At 46.7% G+C, this 21,536-nt stretch overlaps 1 protein-coding gene across 1 annotated transcript in view; it reads left to right on the plus strand.

Annotated features, from left to right (window-relative positions):
- The window catches only part of LOC105482063 (lysyl oxidase like 2), a 99,146-nt gene that overhangs the window by 10,244 nt on the left and 67,366 nt on the right, over nucleotides 1-21,536 (plus strand). Inside the window, exon 2 of the mRNA XM_011741933.3 lies at nucleotides 18,655-19,092. Coding sequence (XP_011740235.3) covers nucleotides 18,738-19,092 — 355 coding nt within the window. The 5' untranslated portion in view covers nucleotides 18,655-18,737. The remainder of the gene's footprint in view (nucleotides 1-18,654; nucleotides 19,093-21,536) is intronic.

The raw sequence follows: 21,536 nt of genomic DNA on the forward strand, positions 1-21,536 counted from the left end.
TTGGGGAAGTGTCTATTTAAGTTTTTGCCCATTTTTATTTGGGTTGGTTGTCTTTTTTTTTCCTGAGACAGAGTCTCAATCTGTCACCCAGGCTAGAGTGCAGTGGCACGATCTCGACTCATTGCAACCTCCACCTCCTGGGTTCAAGCGATTCTCCTGCCTCAGCCTCCTGAGTAGCTGGGACTACAGGCACATACTACCACATCTGGCTAATTTTTGTATCTTTAGTAGAGACGAGGTTTTGCCATGTTGGCCAGGCTGGTCTCAAACTCCTGACCTCAGATGATCCACCCACCTTGGCCTCCCAAAATGCTGGGATTACAGGCATAAGCCACTGCGCCCGGCCTGGGTTTCTTGTCTTTTTATTGTTAAATTATAAATGATTTTTACATATTCTGAATTCTAGACCATTGCAGATATATGATTTATAAATATTTTCTCCCATTCTGTGGGTTATCTTTTCCCTTTCTTGACAGTGTCTTTTTTCTTTCCAGTTCAAATCACATTTATTCGACGTCTGTTCTGTGTTGAGCACAGGGGATCCAGAAGCGTATAAGCTACAGATGCTTACCCTCTAGAGGGATCACCAGCTTAAGAGAGAAACAGACATGCAAATAGACAATGACAAAATAGTAGAATAAGTGCGATAACTATTTGGTCATCACCCTTTTTTATCACCATCACCACTGCTGCCCTGGTTCCTAAAGCATCTTCAAAACATTTTCTGTTTGATGTGCAGAAGCTTTTTTTATTTTGATAAAGTTTAATTTACATGTATTTTCCTTTTGTTTCTTGTGCTTTTGGTGTAATGTCTTAAGAAATCACTACCAGGCCGGGCGTGGTAGCTCACGCCTGTAATCCCAGCACTTTGGGAGGCCGAGGTGGGTGGATCACAAGGTCAGGAGATCGAGACCATCCTGGCTAACACGGTGAAACCCCGTCTTTACTAAAATACAAAAAAAACTAGCCGGGCATGGTGGCGGGCGCCTGTAGTCCCAGCTACTCGGGAGGCTGAGGCAGGAGAATGGTGTGAACCCGGGAGGCGGAGCTTACAGTGAGTCGAGATCACGCCACTGCACTCCAGCCTGGGTGACAGAGCGAGACTCCGTCTCAAAAAAAAAAAAAAAAGAAATCACTGCCAAATCCATGAAGACTTACTCTATGTTTTATTCTAAGAGTTTTACGGTTTTAGCTTTTACATTTAGGTCTTTGATCCATTTTCAGTTATTTTTGTAAATGCTGTGAGGTTGGGCTCCAACTTCATTCTTTTGCATGTGGCTATGCAGTTGTTCCAGCACTGTTTTTTGAAGACTATTCTTTCCCTATTGAATGATCTTGGGACCTTGTACAAACCAATTGACCGTAGATATATATATGAGTTTATTTCTGGACTCTCAGTTTTATTCCATTGATCTATATGTCTCTCCTTATCCCAGTACCACACTGCCTTGACTTTTGTAGTAAGTTTTGAAAACAGGAAGTATGAGTCCTCTTACTTTGTTCTCCTTTTCAGAATTGTTTTGGCTATTCTGGGTCTCTTGCACTTCCATGGGAATTTTAGAATCAATCAGCTTGCCAGTTTCTACAAAGAAGTCAGCTGGGATTCTGATAGAAATTGTGTTGAATTTGTAGATCAATTTGAGGAGTATTCTCATCTTAACCATTTAAGTCTTCTAATCCATGAACATGGGATGTTTTCCATTTATTTAGATCTTCTTTAATTTCTTTTAACAATGTTTTGTAGTTTTCAGAGTATAAAGTTTACACTTCTTTTGTTAAACTTACTCCCAAGTATTTTATTATTTTTGATGCTATTGTAAATGGGATTGCTTTATTTCATTTTGAATTTTTCATTGTATGTAGAAATATAGTTAATTTTTGTATATTAATATTGTTATCCCATAACCTTACTGAACTCATTTACCAGTTTTAATAGTTTTTGGCAGATTCCTTAGGATGTTTTATACACACACTTGAGTAGATTCTTAAAGAGTAGGTGTTCATGAAGTGGATATGTGATATTCTAGAACAGGAAATGGCAAGTCCAAAGGCAGGGAGGTGTAAAAGCAGTTGGAACGCCTTGCGCACAGGTCAGCATGGCTGGAGCTCAGGGTAGCAGGTTGAAGCTAGTTTGTGTCATGCTAAAGAGGATGGAGACATCCTGTCACTGGTAGTGGAGGCCAATGCAGTCTGGAGACGCAGTGAGAATATTAGAATCATTCTTTAAAAAGAGGCCCAGAAGAGGCATGTGATCAGCACCAGTGAAACTGATCAGCTTCACAGGTAGCTGACAAGGTCTGTCCCCTCAGTAAATGCAAGGACCTGCAGGTCTCTCTCTATATGCCACTACCCTGTGGATGACATTACTTTGATGAATGGTCCCTGGTGACCCAGAACCAGCTGGCATTGTAGCAGCCAAGCCCGGCCAGCTTCAGTGATGTGACACTTGGTGCCTGCTGCTATTGCTCCTTAGGCTTCTGGACAGGATCCAATGCTGTGATGGGCCACAAAGTTCCAGATCACGGGCTCTTAATGAACTTCAGACCAGCACTCCTACCTGACCACCTTATGGAGCCAGAAATTTCCAGACAAGCTGAAAATGTGGCCATGGTCTCTGTACCAGCGGCCCCTGCCATCACTGGGTTCTCTGGGTTTGGCTCTCATAGGACAAGCACAGGCCTGAAGAATTGACTGTTGGCCCAGGTTGCATTGCTTGGATGAGAACTTGGCCTGGCAGCTTCTGGAGATGCAAAAGGTATATGGAGCCAAGGGCGAGGTCTGCTGTGATAAGCCTCACGTGAGGCACGCGACAAGCTAAGCAGGAAGGGCATAGGTAGGATGTCACTTGGGGACTCAGCTCAGAAGGTGCCTCCCTGGCCACTTTTGATGAGTCATCTCAGAAAAACTGGTTCTGTACTCCCTCCAGCCCAGGACTCCCGCCATCTTTCACCCAGTACACTCATCTTATTTCCAACTACCCAAACCCCTCCTGACCTCAGCATCTATGCCTAGGCCAAATCTCAGCACTCCCCCTCCAGGAGTTTTCATGCCACGGGCCCCATCCCTGTAAGCCCTGGACTTGCTTGCAGTGATTTCGTTGCTTACCAAGTTTGCACGCCATTTTGGATTTGGCTTCTGATCACCTCCCCCTTGCCTGCCTTTTGTGGATTCAACATTGCCTTGAAAGTGGCACAGAAACTCAGACCGATTTGGCCATAGATGATTAACTCTGAGAAACAATGTGTCTGAGAGAGAGTGTGTGTGTAGTTGGGGAGGATGATTAAAGCCTGTTACCCAAGAGTGGTGGATGGGAATGATGGATGATATGCCTCCTGGATTTTATTCAGATTGTTGCTGATTTTATAATTTTGGTGACTGAGACAGTCACTATGCTGAGCACTTTAACTTCTTATGTAGCCCGTGAAGACCCTAAAACTCTTCCCCATTTGCAGAAGCCAGATTTGAATCTGAGACCACTCTGAGATGCTGGCCATGTTTTTCCAATTCTTATGTGTTACCTTATAGTCAAACCACATCTCTTGTTTTGTTGTTGTTGTTTGTTTGTTTAGGGTGTAGGGATTGGGTAATATGAACCCGATGGGCATTGATATGAATGGACTGTGTCCACACCCAAATGTCATCTTAAATTGTAGCTCCCATAATTCCCACATGTTGTGGAAGGGGCCTGGTGGGAGATAATTGAATCATGGGGGCAACTTCCCTCATACTGTTCTTGTGGTAGTGAATGAGTCTTACAAGAGCTGATGGTTTTATAAAGAGAAACCCCTTTTGCTTGGCTCTCATATTCTCTCATGTGTGCCGCCATGTAAGACATGCCGTTCACCTTCCACCATGATTGCGAGGCCTCCCCAGCCTCGTGGAACTGTGAGTCCATTAAACCTCTTTTTCTTTATAAATTACCCCGTCTCAGGTATGTCTTTATCAGTGGTGTGAAAACAGACTAATAAGATATGCTTGTCTCAGTCACTTCTGAATTGCCTTTAAGCAAAATCACCAATTTTGGATTTTCCCTGCTCCTTCTTTATGAGCTGCAGAGAAGAGATGTGTCTTATAGACACTATGTATTTGGCTTTTGCACTCTAATCCAATCTGAGAGTCTCTGGTAGGCACATTTTAAAGTCTTTGAAACTGTACCTTCAACCTTCCCAGGAAACAGCCTGGTCAGAATGAGATTCCATGGAGAGCCAGAGGTGGGCTGAAGGGAGCCTCCATCGGTCACAACAAATTATGCCAACAAAGACCTCTTTTTGGAGGCTGGGGAAAAAATGCAGTTTTGTATGCTTACCTTCTCGCCATCTCACTGTGCCCTGAACATTCCCACTTTGTGGCCAGAAATGGAGGAGACTGAAGTAGAATCTTTGGCCAAGGGCCAAGTGGACCAGACAGACCAAACCAAGCCTGATGTTAAAGTCTCCATTCTTGTCTAAGGTGGTTCTAAAGAGTCCTCTGGCTCCTGAGCCACTTCCCTCATTCTCTGAGCAAACCCCTTTCAGCCAAGACAGCCTCTTTCCACAAAGGAATGTGTTCTCCGTGGGGCCAGGAGCAGCCCCAGACCACAGCTGGGATCGCCACTCCACAGTGCGCTCTGGGCCATGAATGAGGACCATTCATCTCTCCTGTTGGTCCAAGCAGGAATCCCAGGCAGGGAGGGTCTGATGGAGGAGAGAGACCCCACCCTAGCCCCTGATCCCAAATGTGAATGCAGGCATCTGGCAGAAATGTCAAGCGGAACATTCTGTCTGGAGGGAAGAATTCAGCCGAGCTCTGGGCCACACGGTTGCAAGCAAGTGCCCTTGGCAGGGTAGGGCACTGTTCCTGGCTGAGAACTGCCAGGTTGTTTATGAGATGCTTCAAATTGGGGGCAGGCAGGACTGTTGCTGGGAGCTCCAGGGCACAAGATGTGGAGCCAGTGCTGGGAGGAATGAATCACTTCCCTATTTACTGGGGGCCTGTTGGAGGCCAGGCAAGCAAAGTAGGGTCCCATTGAAGCCTGCTTTGCGAGAGTCCTATGTCCCACATACTCATATTAGGGAAGGAGGCAGTTAATGAGCATCACATCAGGATCCGGTTGTGTCAGGGCACTTGAAAATCTAAAAGCATGATGTCCAAACACAGTGTATAATTTTTACGTGTTTTCCTTTATCTGTGCATGACTAGGAATTGTTACTGCTATTGGTAATAAAAACAATTGTTGCTATTGACTAGGAATCAGTTGGTCACATGGGGCGTTATTCGACTGCGTGACATAAGGTCAAGTGTCATTGATCAGAGGCCATGTTCTGGGTTTCTCCTGTGTTTAAGAATGAACTAGGAAGCCAGTTGTCACTGGATTTTCCAGAAGGTACCATTAAACAGGTGAATTCTATAACACAGAATGCCTTTTTAGGTGGATGATGAAATGATTCAAAAGGGATTGCTTTTGGAGGAAGAAAAAAATTTGAGTAGCTTCAAGGAAAATCTTGATAGTGGAGCATTTTTTGGAGTAGGCCTTTCACATTCCTTCCTAGGCAGACTGACTCAGCTATCAAGGTGGTAGTCTAAGAAAAGGACCCTGGAAAGGCCAGTTTTACATTTTCTTCTTTTCCTCTGTTAGCTCTGCTGGGTCAAAATTAAGTGAGGCTTCATGAAGGATTTTCAAACACTCATCCATTAGCAGGACAATACTACTACTGGGATGAGAAAATCAGGGATTCTGGAGTATACTGGAAAGTTCTTAGGGTGACAGGTGCTTCAAGGGCTAATGATGTCTTCCAATGAATGATGCTTGTTGGACAATTGTAACAGTACTGCTCATGACCAACTCAGAACCTTGAGTAAGATCAAGGTTTGGAACCTCTTTCTCTCCCTCCAACCCAGCCCCCTTCCCCAGCTCTCAGCAAGATCCGCAAGCACTGGTTGATATAAGCCCTGCTTAAAAGTCTTTTTTTCCCTACCCTCCTGCTTAAAAGCCTTATTTGCAGACGTGGCACAATTTTGCACATACCTAATTTATACAGTATATGAGAAGACACCTTTTTATTTAGATAATTAAGCTTTTTGCTAATACTGTATATTCTTTGGAGTAAATGTACATTTCTAGTTTTGTGTGTGTGTATGTGTGTATATTTTTTGTTTCTTTGTTTTTGTTTTTCTTGGAGACAAGTCTCAGCTCTGTCGCCCACGGTGAACTGGAGTGCGGTGGTACAATCACTGCTCACTGCAGCCTCGACCTCCTGGGCTCAAGTGATCCTCTTGCCTCAGCCTCCCGAGTAGCTGGAACTATAGGCATTTGCCACCATGCCCAGCCAATTAAAAAACATTTTTTTTGTAGAGACAGGATCTCCCTATGTTGCTCAAGCTGGTCTCAAACCCCTGAGCTGAAGCAATCATCCCGCCTTGGCCTCCCAAAGTGCCAGGATTATAGGCATGAGCACCCAGCCCATTTCTAGTTTTTAAGTTGTTGCAAGGAGCTGGATCCAGAAGGAACTACGTAGGCTCAGCCTTGGCAGCTCACAGTTCCCCAAATAACACTTGGGGAAGCTGAAGATAAAAATTAAATATAAACAACTGCATTATGCAGCTTAGTATCACTCAAAACTGTAGCTGGTGCTTGAATAACCTGACCCGAATCTAGCAGGCAGCACCAGTTCGAACCAAGATATATTAGCTGCTGTTTTTATTGACAACCTACTATGGGACAGGAACTTAAGATTTTTACAGCAGGCTTGAAAAGACGTTTCATATTTTTCCTTATAAAAGTTTTTTTTTTTTTTTTTTTTTTTTTTGGAGATGGAGTCTCATTCTTATTGTCCTAGCTGGAGTGAGATGGCGTGATCTCGGCTCACTACAACCTCCACCTTCCAGGTTCAAGTGATTCTCCCGCCTCAGCCTCCCATGTAGCTGGGATTACAGGTGCCCACCACTACGACTGGCTGATTTTTGTATTTTTGGTAAAGACGGGGTTTCACTGTGTTGGCCAGGCTGATCTCGAACTCCTGACCTCCAGTGATCCACCTGCCTCAGCCTCCCAGAATGCTGGGATTACAGGCGTGAGCCACCGCACCCAGCCAGAAAAGTTGTTTTTAACTACATGTTGTTTCCATTTGGTAGATGAAATCCTGAGACTTAGAAAAATCTAAGTGGGCCTAGGTCACAGAGCTAAGAAGCGAAGAAATAAGATGTGAACCAATTTCTGCATGTATAAGCCACGAGTCAATGCCGCTTATGTTCAGTAAAGAGGGGGCAGAGCATCCCGTCTGTTCTTCCTGGAAGGGCGTGCTGTGTGCTGTCTGAGTGAGCCCCTGCATTGGGAGGTGCCCGAGACCCTGGGGAAGGTAAGCTGATCTCAGTCCCCAAGTCCCTGTGATGTGAAGGAATTCTTTCCTGATCTTGCTCTGATACCCCCCAAGGACACAGTGCCTCTTGTTGGCAAAGCTTATACTAGAATCGGCTGTGCAAATGTTGTAGCCTTGAATGGATTGCATTGAATGTAAGAGTGTTCTCAGCCGTGCAGTCAAGAACCCAGTGAGACCGTATTAGGGGGATAATTTTCCCTTTCTGAAGAGCCAGGCACAACCAACTTTTCCTGGTGGTCTCTGGCTTTTATTTGTGTCAGTTGGAGACTTCAGTCCTTCGGCACCTTGCCTTGTCCCTCTAATTATGACCCACTCCTGGGCTCAACTGTGTGAATAATTAAGGCCATCTGCCACAGCAGCTCCCAGATCTCACTCAAACGAGGTTTGAACAGGATACTCTCCAAGGTGGGCCTCCCACCTTGGCTTATGCCTGTGATCCCAGCACCTTGGGAGGCCTTCCCCTTGTGGACGCTTGTGTGCCTGTGAAAGCCGCGTCTCTTTGGAGCGTGTGGAGGGAGCTACGGAAATCCTTGGCCTGAGTCTCCCACGTTCTGCTGACCCAGTTGGCAGATGCTCTCTGCTTGTGTTCAGGGTAGAGGAGGGTCCTGGAATTTCCACGATGGGGACGGAGGTGGCTTCACTGGAGCAGATGCTTCTTAGACAGTCGATGTTGAGACACCCTTGGAGGTCTTCCAAGGTGAATGCTGAGAATAGACCTGCCTGTTTTCTAAAAACTCTCCCCACTGTGATATCTCCACCAGGCTTTTTTATTTCTTTTGTGAAATTAAGATCTCCAAGCAAGGACTAATAGGTATGGAGAAGAGAAATGTGTCTGCCATTAGTACAGATGTCCTCAAATGTCTGGAAGGGTAGATGGAGAACTTACATATTTGTTTATTCTAAGACATCGTAAGAGACACAGAGCACTTATATTTTGTTTTCTTTCTTTTTTTTTTTTTGGAGAAGGAGTCTTGCTCTGTTGCCCAGGCTGGAGTGCAGTGGCATGAGCTCAGCTCACTGCAACCTCCACCTCCAGGGTTCAAGCGAGTCTCCTGCCTCAGCCTCCTGAGCAGCTGGGATTACAGGTGTGTGCCACCATGCCTGGCTAATTTTTGTATTTTTTAGTAGAGACGGGATTTCACCATGTTGGCCAGGCTGGTCTCGAACTCCTGACCTCAACAATTAGTGAATAAGGGCGTCTGCTCTGGTATCTGGCTGGCCTGGTTACAAATTCCAGCTTGATCACTTTTTAGCAGTGTGACTATAGGAAAATCATGGAGCCTTTCTGTCCCTCGGTTTTTCCTTAGGAAAATAGGGATGCTGATAATACCTTGCTCAGGGGGTTGTCCAAAGCTGTGTTGTGCAGTATGGCAGCCACCACCATATGGGGCCACCAAACACTTGCAAGGCACTGGTTGGAACTGAGATGCACTACAAACACAAAGTACATGCTGGATTTCAAAGACTTAGTACAAAAAGAAAAAAACGCAAAACATCTCATTAATAATTTTTGTATTGATTCCATATCGAAATAATATTTGGGATATATTGCATCAAATAAAATACATCTTTAACATTGATTTCATCTGTTTCATTCTACTTTTGGAATGTGGCTACTAGAGAATTTAAAATTTCATATGTAGCTCGCATTACGGTTTTATTGGGCAGTGCTTATCCAGACGAGAGGATGAAATGAGTGAATACCTGTCTTAGCACTTTTCACATGCTGATTGTTACTGATCAAAAACAGATTGATACTGATGAATGATTAATAAATATAGGTTCTGTTTTACTTTTAAACATCCAATTTTGACTGGGTGCGGTGGCTCATGTCTGTAATCCCAGCACTTTGGGAGGCTGAGCCAGACAGATCACTTAAGGTCAAGAGTTCAAGACCAGCCTGGCCAACATGGCGAAACCCCTTCTCTACTGAAAATACAAAAAAGAAAGAAAGAAAGAAAAAAAATTAGCCGGGTGTGGTGGTGTGTGCCTGTAATCCCAGCTACTTGGGAGGCTGAGGCAGGAGAATTGCTTGAACCTGGGAGGCAGAGGTTGCAGTGGGCCGAGATCACACCACCGCACTCCAGCCTGGGCAACAGGAGTGAAAAGCTCTATCTCAAAAAAAAAAAAAAAAAATCCAACATTCTCTTTCACAGAAGCCCACCTTCCACACCAGCCCATGTGGTGTCCAGGTTGCTGTATAAAAGTAGAAATGATCCTCTTCAAACAGGACGGGGGGCCCAGGGAGTGGTAAATAAATACATAAAACAGGCAGAGAGTAGGAAAGTCTTTATGTCCATAGCGGAGGGAAACTGCTGTAGAATTGTTCCCTCCAGTCTGTGCACGAGAAAATTATCAGACTCCCAAAGGTTACTGCAAATTGCCTCTTCGCACCTTCTACTTCACTGTCCATGCTGAGAGGTGGGAAAGCTGGAGCCTTTTTTCTTTTTTTCCTTTAGATGGAGTTTTGCTCTTGTTGCCCAGGCTGGAGTACAACGGTGTGATCTTGGCTCACTGCAACCTCCACCTCCTGGGTTCAAGCGATTCTCCTGCCTCAGCCTTCCGAGTAGCTGGGATTACAGGCACCTGCCACCATGCCTGGCTAATTTTTGTATTTTTAGTAGCGACGGGGTTTCACCACGTTGGCCAGGCTGGTCTCAAACTCCCGACTTCAGGTGATGCGCCCGCCTCGGCCTTCCAAAGTGCTGAGATTACAGGCGTGAACCACTGCGCCCGGCCACTGAAGCCTTTTAAGTTACTCCTTCCTTCTGCCTTCCTGAGACATCTGTTTGGAAATGGACTCAGATAGGGAATGAAATCTGTCCAACCCCTCGAGCCTCCTGAGCCAGCTGCAGGTATTGTTGGAAGTAAGCTGAGTGGACTTCTTGGAGGAGGTGAGACTTGAGGAATTGCCGTTCCCTGTTGGTTCTGCAGAAGTAACTGCAGGTAGCCTGTTCTCCCCTCTGTGTCAGCAGCACTCACTGCCTCAGGTCTTGACAGCCCCTTTGGAGCACCCATGTCCAGCATGTGTTTGGAGGCTCATTACCTTTAGGGCCAGCAGGTGTGTGCAGCTGAGCTGGTGTATTGCCTTGGAAGTCAGCTATGCTGGGCTGGGATCGTGCCTTGCTCTGCCCCTCCTTGGTCCAACCTTATAACCCATAATTCCTGTCTAGACATAAGCCTTGATTATCTGCTAGGGTGAGATTTTCTGATCCCAGATCTTTGTATGCCATAAAGTACCTCAACATTTGCCTACTGCCTTTACTACACAAGTGAATTTCAGAGGCAAACAGGCATATAGGCGAGCTGTTTTGAAGGGCACGGGTCAGGTCCAACTACTCATGAAAAAATCCTAATATTCTTACTTCCAGCCTTGCACAATAGGTAAAATTCATATCTAGAAATTCACATCTAGGAGTTTCTTGTTAGAAACGTAAAAGTGCCCTCATAGAAATAACTAATTATTCCTTAAGACTTAAATGTCTTAATATGAAAAATGACAAGGAATGAATTTGTCAGCTTGCATTCCAATGTAATTAGGTCAGAGGGAAAGGTATTATTGATAGGTTGTGAATATTGGAATAGAAATTTATACTTATTCACTCGGTCAATATTTACTAAGTATGAAGCACAGAGCCCCACAATCAGAGGTTCTAGATTCAAAGGAAGGAAAGAAGAAAATTAACATGACTGATTCGATGCTGTGTGCTAGGGATCTTCACATTATTTCATTTAACCATCACACACACACACACAAGGAAGGTAATTTCTATATTTGGAAGAAGAAATTGAGGCTCTTAATATAGCTAGGAAGTGGGGAAGGCAGGATTCAGACACCATTTTCTGATTCCAAGACATCCAACATCACCTCTGTACGGAAGCAGTGGTGCCAGTAAATTCCAGGAGGAGGGTTGCAGAGAGGCAGGAGGGCCCACACAATTGAAGTCAGGAAGGCCAGAGGTCCCACTCTACGTGCACTTTGACCTGGGGTCATAGGGTCGACTTGTTTAAAACCACTACAGAGAGGCATGTCAGGTACCAGATGACCACCAGGTCAGATCAGCTGGGTGTGGGCAGAGCATCCCTGGAGATGTCAGGGTCCAGAGTAAACACACATGGACTTGAGGGTGGGAGCAGGCATTTGGGGCAGGTTCAGCCATAATAATCGGATGTAGTCGCCTCCAGCAGACACAGCAGGTAGAGAGAATGGTCCACCCCAGAGAAGAGCATCTCCAGGCAGTCTTGAGAGATCCAGGCAGGAAGCATTATGGAGTTCTAGCAGCAGAATCAGGACCAGTGATGTTGGAGCAGGGTTTCGACAGGGAGGGATTCAGGTCCTAGACCGACTGACCACAGCAGGACAGAAAGACACACAATTCAGCCCATAATAATAGTCTTCTTCACCTAGGACTTTCAGGACTTCAGTGGTTCTATAAGTCTCAGGACAGGGCTCCCACCTCCTAGGAAAAAGTGAGGATAAAGTCAGAAAGTTTTTCCTCCGATTTGCCACTGTGTTGATTCGCTGATTGCATTTTTTTTTTTTTTTTTTTTTTTTTTTTTGAGACAGAGACTTGCTCTGTCCCCCAGGCTGGAGTACAGTGGCATGATCTCGACTGACTGTAAGCTCCGCCTCCCGGGTTCAAGCGATTCTTCTGCCTCAGTCTCCCAAGTAGCTGGGATTACAGGCGCGTGCCATGATGCCCAGTTAATTTTTGTATTTTTAGTAGAGATGGGGTTTCACCATGTTGGTCAGGCTGGTCTCGAACTCCTGACCTTATGATCTGCCCGCTTCAGCCTCCCAAAGTGCTGCAATTACAGGCGTGAGCCGCCGCGCCCGGGTGCTGATTGCATTTTATCACAGGTCAGAATGTGTCTACTTCACAGAGATAAAAACTGAAAAAGGGGGCCTGGTTTTCTGGGTGTAATGGAGCCCACTCATTATGCCAACCTAACTATAATCTCTATAATCTCAGAACTTCTGCCTGTGCTCATTCCAGCTGCTTTGTGAGCTCTCAGTTGTTTATAATGACATTGTGGCTCTCTCCAGCACCATCAGCAAAGCTGTGGTTTGCCTGGTCCCCTCCCCTGTCTTTCCCAGGAATGAGGGGTCTACTCCGAGCCATGCATCCCCTGTTATTATCCAACCCATCTTAATTAAGCAGCTAACATGCACCAGGCACTGTGTTAGGCTCGGGGGCCCAGTCAGGTGCCCGTTCACCTGTAACACCCACTTCTGTGTGAGCAATGTAAGCAGAGAGGGGACGACGTTGGCGCCCATGGAACCTGGCATGGCCTCGCTGTTCCCATCCTGATCTGCAGGAGGCATCGTGGTCACCCAGAAGGCCTGGCAATGTTTCCTCCCTGAGGTTGGAAGGATACCAGTGTGAAAAATGAATCTTACAAAGCAACAAGGGAAAAGCTCAATAGAAAAAGGGGTATAAGGCAGGAAGCTGTAATCTCCAAAAAGAAATACAGGTGGACAATAAGCACGGGGCAAGGGAGAGAAAAAGCTCTACCTCTTTAGTAATAAAAAGAATGCTTGTTAAAACAGAATACCCTCTTTTGCTTATCAGATGGAGGAAAGTTTGCAAACATGGTGATAGCCAGAGTTTTTGAGGTTTGGGGGAAACCTACATACTGCTGGCGGAGGTTTCAACTGGCACAGTCTTTCTGGAAGGCAGTTCATATAGTTTTGCAAAAGTGTTGTTTTGTACAAACCCTTGGGCCCAGCAATTTCACTCTTAGGAATTTATCCCAAGATTGTGCCAAGTTTCAACTACAACAACGTTTACAGCAGTAAAAAAATTAGAAACTTGATTATTCTGTATCCGTAAGATTGAATACTATGTTATAAAAATCTTATGAAAGAGTATTCCATAAGGCATAACGTTTGCAATATGCTGTTCAGTGTGAAAAGCAGTTTACAAAGCAGTGGGTAGAAAATGATTCCAATTTTTAAAAGGAAATGTGTACCAAAAAAAAAAGACTGGAGAGGTTTATAACACAGTTTTGATCATGGTTACCCGCCCCCCAGTGGTATTACAAGTTATTTTCTTACTTTTATTTTATTTTATTTTATTTTTTTGAGACGGAGTCTCTCTCTGGAGTACAGTGTCACAATCTCAACTCACTGCAACCTCCGCCTCCCAGGTTCAAGCAATTCTTCTGCCTCAGCCTCCCGAGTAGCTGGGATTACAGGCACCCAGATAATTTTTGTATTTTCAGTAGAGACAGGGTTTCGCCATGTTTCCCAGGCTGGTCTTTAACCCCTGACCTCAAGTGATCCAGCCGTCTTGGCCTCCCAAAGTGCTGAGATTACAGGTGTGAACCACCATGCCCAGCTCTTATTTTCTTCCTTTTACTTGTTTGCGTTTTGCATATTTTTTTCACCAGCTTGTGTAACTTTCACTATAAAGAACAACAACAAAAAAACTTGAGTAATTTTTAAACGGAGAGGAAAGCAGCTGGGTTTAATGTGTTACAATCCCCCAGAGGAGGGAGTAGGCGAAGGCCCTACAAAAGAGGCAAAAAATTCAGGAGCCCCGTTCTGGAAAAGATTTAGGAGTTGAACACTAAAGCATTCCCACAGATTGGAGAATCCAGGAAAATGGGTAGAGCAGTTTACAAATATACAAATCCAGAGATTAACATGTCTTTGTTTTGCTGAGACGGAGTCTCACTCTGTCACCAGGCTGGAGTGCAGTGGCGTGATCTCTCCTCACCACAACCTCTGCTTCCCAGGTTCAAGCAATTCTCCTGCCTCAGCCTCCTGAGTAGCTGGGACTACAGGCGCGCACCACCACGCCCAGCTAATTTGTGTATTTTTAGTAGAGATGGAGTTTCACCATGTTGGCCAGGATGGTCTCGATCTCTTGACCTCGTGATCTGCCTGCCTTGGCCTCCCAAAGTGCTGGGATTACAGGTGTGAGCCACCATGCCCAGCCTAATATGTCTTTTAAAACGTTGCAAGACCACGTATTTTTTTCATTTCTGTCTGGGATAGGATTAGAGGATCTGGAAGTCTCTGCAGCCCTTGGGGGATGGGGTAGGAAGGTCAGGGGAGGGAGATAGACAGGCTGGGGGCAATAGAGCTTTGCGGTGGGGGACAGAACCCAGGTCAGCCTGCCACTGCCTTCAGATCCTGGCTTGCACTTACCGTGAGCGCAACCTTAGGCAAGCTATCAAACTTCTCTGTGCCTCAGTTTCCTCCCAAGGGTAATAACGGTGCCTACCACATCAAGTGAATTAAAACACTAGAGCGTTGAGAACAGTGCCTGCACGTGGGGGTGCTTTATAATGTTAGCTGCCTGCCAAGCACTCTGTGTGACCTTTGGCAATTCATTGGCTTTCTGTCTTTAATTTCCACAAGATGAGGATACATTTAAAAATTAAAAAGCAACCCCAAAACCTAGCTAGGCATGGTGACACATGCCTGTGGTTCCAGTTACACGGGAAGCTGAGCAGCTGAGTAGGAGGATCTCTTGGACTCAAGAGGTTGAGGCTGTGGTGAGCTTTGATCGCACCACTGCACCCCAGCCTGGGTGATATAGCAGACCCTGTCTCAAAAAAAATAAAGACCGGGTGCGGTGGCTCAAGCCTGTAATCCCAGCACTTTGGGAGACCGAGGCGGGCAGTTGGATCACTTGAGGTCAGGAGTTCGAGACCAGCCTGGCCAACATGGTGAAATCCCGTCTCTACTCAAAATACAAAGATTAGCCAGGCGTGGTGGTGCATGCCTGTAATCCCAGCTACTCGGGGGGCTAAGGCGGGAGAATTGCTTGAACTCAGGAGGCAGAGGTTGCAGTGAGCCGAGATGGCGCCACTGCACACTCCAGCCTGGGCAACAGAGCAAGACTCCGTCTCAAAAAAAAAAAAAAAGAAAGAAATATAAAGCTAAATTGTTTTGTTATATTCATTCTGATGATCTTTGTCTTTTGATTGGAGTATTTATTTTATCTAATGTAATTACTCATATATTCGAGTTTAAATCCACCATCTAGTATTTTCTATTTGTAAGAATTGTTTCATGTTACTTTTTCTCTGTTTTATTGCTTCAATTTTGGATTAATCAAGTATTTTTTAATGCTACCACCCCCCCTTATTAACCTGTTAGTTCTACTTTTAGTAGTTCTTGCAATGATTCCTATAAAGATTACAGCATGCATCTATTAGACTTCCTAAAAATCTAATAGACAATAGTACTTTTACCACTTCCCCAGACAACACAAGAACCTCAAACCACTTGAGCTCCATTTAATGCCCTCCTGCCTTTCGTGCTATGGTTGCCATACATTTTAATCATACGTATATTTTAAACCCCACACAGGATGTTTTTCCTGTTTTACACACTCGAACTTTACTGAGATTTACCTACATCGTTTCCCTCTTCATACTCTTCATTCCTTCCTACGCCTCCATACTGACATCTGGGATGATTTTTCCTTTAGCCTAAAGAATTCCCTGTAGCATTTCCGTCTTGTGGATATTCTGGTGACAGACTCGCTCCTCTCTTGTTTATCTGGTATGTCCTTATTTTACCTTCATTCTCTTCACTGGGCATAGATTCTGGGCGGACATTTTTTTCTGCCCTTTGAAAATGTTGTGCTGTTAACGTCTCCTTATTTGTGTTGAGGGACCAGCTGTTAGTCTTTCTGCTGCTCTTTCTAAGGTAACAGCTTTTCTACCCTGACTGTATTTAAGATTTTTCTTTCTGTCTTGTCTTCTCTGCAGTTGGATTTCGATGTGCCCAGATGTGGTTTTCCTTGTAAACTACACTGTGTGGGCTTGATGAATTTTGTCATTCTGGAAAATTCTAGGCCATTATTTCTTCCATTATTTCCTCTGCACATCCTTTCTCTCCTCTCCTTTGGTATTCCATTTATGGGAATGTCAGACCTTCCTATGCCCTGGCTGCTAGAGTGCAGCTCTTCAGGAATGCATCTGAGAGCCTGGGCTGTTTAACGGGTCCCTTTGTCCTTGGCAGGTTCTGAACTCCCAGTCTCCCCGGTCCCTAGAGGCTGCCTGCAGCTTTGCTTAGCTTCTCAGCCTGTTGATCACTGCCGTGGAATTGGCGAGTGTCTTCCGGGGAAACACAGAGGCAAATGTGAGCCTCACCTCAATGCCCTTCCCATCTCTCTGGATTCTTGTCACCTTCAGTCCTTGCTGCCTCGGTAACTTTCTCATGTCTTCAAACATATGTTTTAGTATTTTACCTTCCTTTTCTAGTTGTTCTTGGCAGGAAGCTTTATCTACTAGAAGGTAGCCTGACACATCCAGAGGCAGATGCGTTGCTGAGCAGAAATGACAAAGAGGTGGTTTCTGTCCCTTGAGCCTGAGGGTCCGGTGGCAGAGCCAGACATGACAACAGTGTAAAGCACAAGCAAAATGTGATGTCAAAGGGAAGCAGAAAGACATTCAATCTGATAGGAGGACCTGGGAAGGTCTCCGTGAAGAACAGGAAGGATTGCACCATGTGCCATTTGGAGGGGAGGGGATGGAGGCACATTGTTCTAGGTGACAAAAGCTGAAGCTGGTACAGGCTGATATGATGGGACGTGTGCCATGGGCAGGGCTGGGGTGAGGGAAGGGAGACACCATCGTGGGAACTGAAGCAGGGGAGGTAGGTGCGTGCCACACATAAAGGCTTTTGTATCCAAGCTGAACCAGGACTTTTTATATGGGATGGCAGATTGGGAGTGACCCACTCTGGCTTTGCTTGCACTAACTGTGCAACTCTGGTAAAATCTCTAATCCTCTCTGGTTCTTGATTTTGTTGTAAAATACGAATCCTGATAGTACCTGCCTCTTCCACTCCCCAAGGTTCTTGTGAGACATAGGTAAGCTTGAGGATGCAGATGTGCTTTGATGGGAATGGTGCATGGCCAGGACCCTGATTCCCTTCAGAGTCACACCACTAGCGGATCAGGCTGTGCATTGGTTAGTTGGTCAGGAGCTATCACAGGAACCCTCCATCACTTTCTGGCCTTGTTTGTTAGTCACAGGATGAGGATGGCTGGCTCTCTGGCAACATCAGAAAACTTTCCAAAATCCTCAGTTCTGACTGTCCCCCAAGCTCCAACATCTCCACTCCAGCCTCCTCTTTGGGACACTGGCTGCTGCTGGTCGCCCAATAGATATGGAACTGCCTCTCTCCAAGGCAGATCATCCCTCCATGGGCAGCTCTGGACAGCTCTGACTACAGGAAAGTTACCCAGACCGTCCTCGAAGGTAGTGTGCCATGACCGGAAGAATATGATTAGCCTACTCTGCATAGGGTTAAAATAAAATACCTTATGCCCCCACCTAAGTTTCCACCTGCTTATCCTGTTTTACGGCCCTGCATCTTTCTCTGAGTCACACGTGCGGTCCTTTTACAATAGTCTCCTTTTTTCTCTGAATTACGAGAGGACCAAGATACACAAGGTCTTCTTGCTAGGTGATTTCACTCGGGAATTCTCAGAGGTAGGTTCCACCAGATACGATGACCATGACCTTCAGGATTTTAAAACTCGTTTAGCATTGCAGCCCTCAAAGCTGACAGGAACATTAGAATTCATCTAGCAAATGCTCCTGTAGTGTTTTGGGGTGCCATTCATTTAATGGAGGGTGGGTGTGTTGAATCTCCTGCCCTCGCCCCTTCAAACCTGCTCCTTCTCCACCAGCCCCCATGTTCTAGGAGACCGGCCCATGCAGGCTCCCCCAATGGGCTCAGCTCCCTTGCCACTGGCTTTGAGTTGCAGGGGGCTGGGTTTGCCTAATAGGAGGCACCAGAAAGATTCAAAGATGGGAGGAAAGGGAGTCAGGTATTTATTCTCCCTCCTGCATCCCCGCCGTTGCTGTGGGTTGGCTCTGAGACTCTCCAGTGAAGGCTCCTAAGAGACAGCTCCCTCTGCCACTCTCCAGTTCTCACCCCCCAGGCTCCCTTCAAGCCTAGGGTGGTCACAGCCCCCCTGAGTCACCAGCCCTAGGGTGTGACACCAGCCTTTGTTAGTTCCGCAGAACTCTGCCTGCATGTCTGTAGTCTTAAAAAACTCTCCGCAAATTAAGTTGGAGTGTGCTCTGTTTCCTGCCAGGAACTCTACTGGAAAAAGCATTCCAGAGAGTTCGGGAAGACGGTGGGTAAAGGAGGTGGGACCTCCTAGCCCTGCGTGGTGAAAACGTCAGGTAGGAGTGGGGCTGGATTGGTGTCGAGAATGGACGAGCTTTCCATATTAAGCCAAGGGGTATGAAATCTCTCGTTCTCCTTGTAGGTCTCCGTAGCCCCACGTTCTCATCCTAACACATCTCTCCTGTCTTCCAGAAAGCTCCTGCTGCTTCCGTACCCCGCCTGTCCCTCCCAGCTGCTCAGGGCCCCCTCGTGGGATCATCAGCTCGAAGACAGGGATGGAGAGGCCTCCGTGCTCTCGCCTCTGCAGCTGCCTGGCTGTGCTGGCCCTCCTGTCCCCCCTGAGCCTGGCACAGTATGACAGCTGGCCCCACTACCCCGAGTACTTCCAGCAACCGGCTCCCGAGTATCACCAGCCCCAGGCCCCCGCCAATGTGGCCAAGATTCAGCTGCGCCTGGCCGGACAGAAGAGGAAGCACAGCGAGGGTCGGGTGGAGGTGTACTACGACGGCCAGTGGGGTACCGTGTGTGATGACGACTTCTCCATCCACGCTGCCCACGTCGTCTGCCGGGAGCTGGGCTATGTGGAGGCCAAGTCCTGGACTGCCAGCTCCTCCTACGGCAAGGGGGAAGGTAAACATTCTGTGCTTTGGATCTGAGTGCTGTCACCTGGCAGGGCCCAGAGCTGCCTTCCCTGAGGTCAGCCTGGGAGAGGAGGCTGCACGCACTGAAAAGTGTAAACTCTTGGTGATGCCCATCTAGGGGCTGGCATCCTTCCGAGCACACGCAGGCTGCACCCTGCAGTAAGGCAGGGGTGGGGGACATTTGAGGAGGGGCACAGTAAGTGACCAGCCATACCGATGTGCCCAGGACTTTCCTGACTTTAGCACAGAAAGTCTCACATCCTGGGAAAACCTCAGGAAAACCAGGACAGTTGGTGACCCCACATATGGGGTGAAATCGGCCTGTGCTCCTCTCTCTACCCCATATTCCCTGCCTGGGGGCTGTGCCAGCCCAGGGGAAGTTGCACTTTACTCCAGATCATTCCCTGTTAGGAAAACCTCTTGCTCTTCCTCACAAAGGCTCCCATGTGCTTGAGTTCCCTGACGCCTCCCGCTGTCCTGGCACGTGGAGTTCATCATTTTAACACTAACCTGCTATTGCAGGCTTGCTCACGATAGGCACAGGATGCTTTGGATTTTTTCACTGTTGGTTAGCCTATTCTTTCCTCCCTGTGAGGTTCAAATTTATTAATTTTTTTTTTTTTTTGAGACGGAGTCTCGCTCTGTCCCCCAGGCTGGAGTGCAGTGGCACGATCTTAGCTCACTGCAAGCTCCGCCTCCCGGGTTCACGCCATTCTCCTGCCTCAGCCTCCCGAGTAGCTGGTACTACAGGCGCCCGCGACCGCGCCCGGCTAATTTTTTTGTATTTTTAGTAGAGACAGGGTTTCACGTGGTCTCGACCTCCTGACCTTGTGATCCGCCCGCCTCGGCCTCCCAAAGTGCTGGGATTACAGGCGTGAACCACCACGCCCGGCTATTAATTTATTTTTAAAAATTGTTTTAAGAGCTGGCCAGGCGCGGTGACTCATGCCTGTAATCCCAGCACTTTGGAAGGCTGAGGCAGGCTGATCACTTGAAGTCAGGAGTTCGAGACCAGCCTGGTCAACATGGGGAAACCTTGTCTCTACTGAAAATACAAAAATTAGCCGGGCATTGTGGCGAGTGTCTGTAGTCCCAGCCACTCGGGAGGCTGAGGCACAAAAATCACTTGAACCAGGGAGGCGGAGGCTGCAGTAAGCCGAGGTCGCGCCACTGCACTCCGGCCTGGGTGACAGAGTGAGACTCCATCTCAAAACAAACAAACAAAAAACCCCCAAAACCTTTGCTTTAAGAGCTTTGAGGCAGGACAGGTTTGAAGCCCTGAACCTAGAGCTCAGTCTGTACTGACCTCTGACACCACACTTTGTAGGAAGACACTTGTCCTCTCCAGCCTCATTTTCCCCATCTGGAAGTTGGGCTCTGTAAGAACTCCTGAAACCCTGACGGTGCATGTTCCCAAATGGGAAAGAGATGAGGGTGGAGGGCATTGTTTCTTTTTAAACATTTTTCCAGGAGCTAAGAGTTTCCCATCTGTGGGTCAGCCAGGCAAAGGAAGCTCCCACACCCGCCCCCCGGCTGAGCTGCAGCCCAGACCTCAGCACAAGTCTGGCTGCTGGACTAAAACAGGGCTGCCCACACTCCTGTCCTCGACTAAAGGGCTAATGCCATGCTGACTGCATAAGAATCGCCCAAGGGAGCTTAAAAGTACAGAATAGCACAGACCTCAACCCACCATAAATCTGGTTTAAAAGATCTGGGCTGGAGCCCAGGATTCTTGTCTCTTTTGGAAGCCTGTAAAGTGACAGGTTTGGGAGTCACTGAAATTGATAACTGTTATCCTCCCTTCCAACTTTCTGTTATTCTAGAAATTATAGGAGAAAGGAAGTCCCATCTCACACATCTCACCTCCATGCAATTGAAAATTTCCTGTTGGCATAACTGGATCAGGAGACAGCATAGCGTCACATGTTCTCTGCAGCTCGCTCTGGGCTCCCTGGCAGCGATGAGAGCCATGGAAGTGAAGTTAGCAAATGCTGGGCTTTAGAACCCACTTTCTGTCTTCTTTAAACAAATGTCTGATACTTCCACATCTCTGTTTATCTGACTGGCTGAGCGATCCAGGGGTAACCTCAGATTCATGTTTTCCATTCCAGGCTTTCCAACGCTCATTATTTTATAACAAATGCTTTCCAGTGACTGGGTATTTTTCCAGTGACAATTTTATTTCAACCTCAATTTAAAACTTACCTGTTGTCAGACAAGGGGGTTGTGGTTTTTCCCTATTAGGAGCAGGCATGGGGTAGTAGGAGACAGGTTTTTACCCAGGTGGGACTTTGCCATCCAAGCATGGTGAAGAGTGAAAAGTTCAAGGAGTGGCGGGAATATGAAAGGGAAGGATTAAACTCATGGTCCATGGAGACTGTGCTGGGTAAGGAGGGTGGTAATACATGGAGAAGTTGTAGGATTGTGCATAGC

Source organism: Macaca nemestrina, chromosome 8 (assembly GCF_043159975.1).
Source record: "Macaca nemestrina isolate mMacNem1 chromosome 8, mMacNem.hap1, whole genome shotgun sequence".
In the NCBI taxonomy this organism is placed as follows: Eukaryota; Metazoa; Chordata; class Mammalia; order Primates; family Cercopithecidae; genus Macaca; species Macaca nemestrina.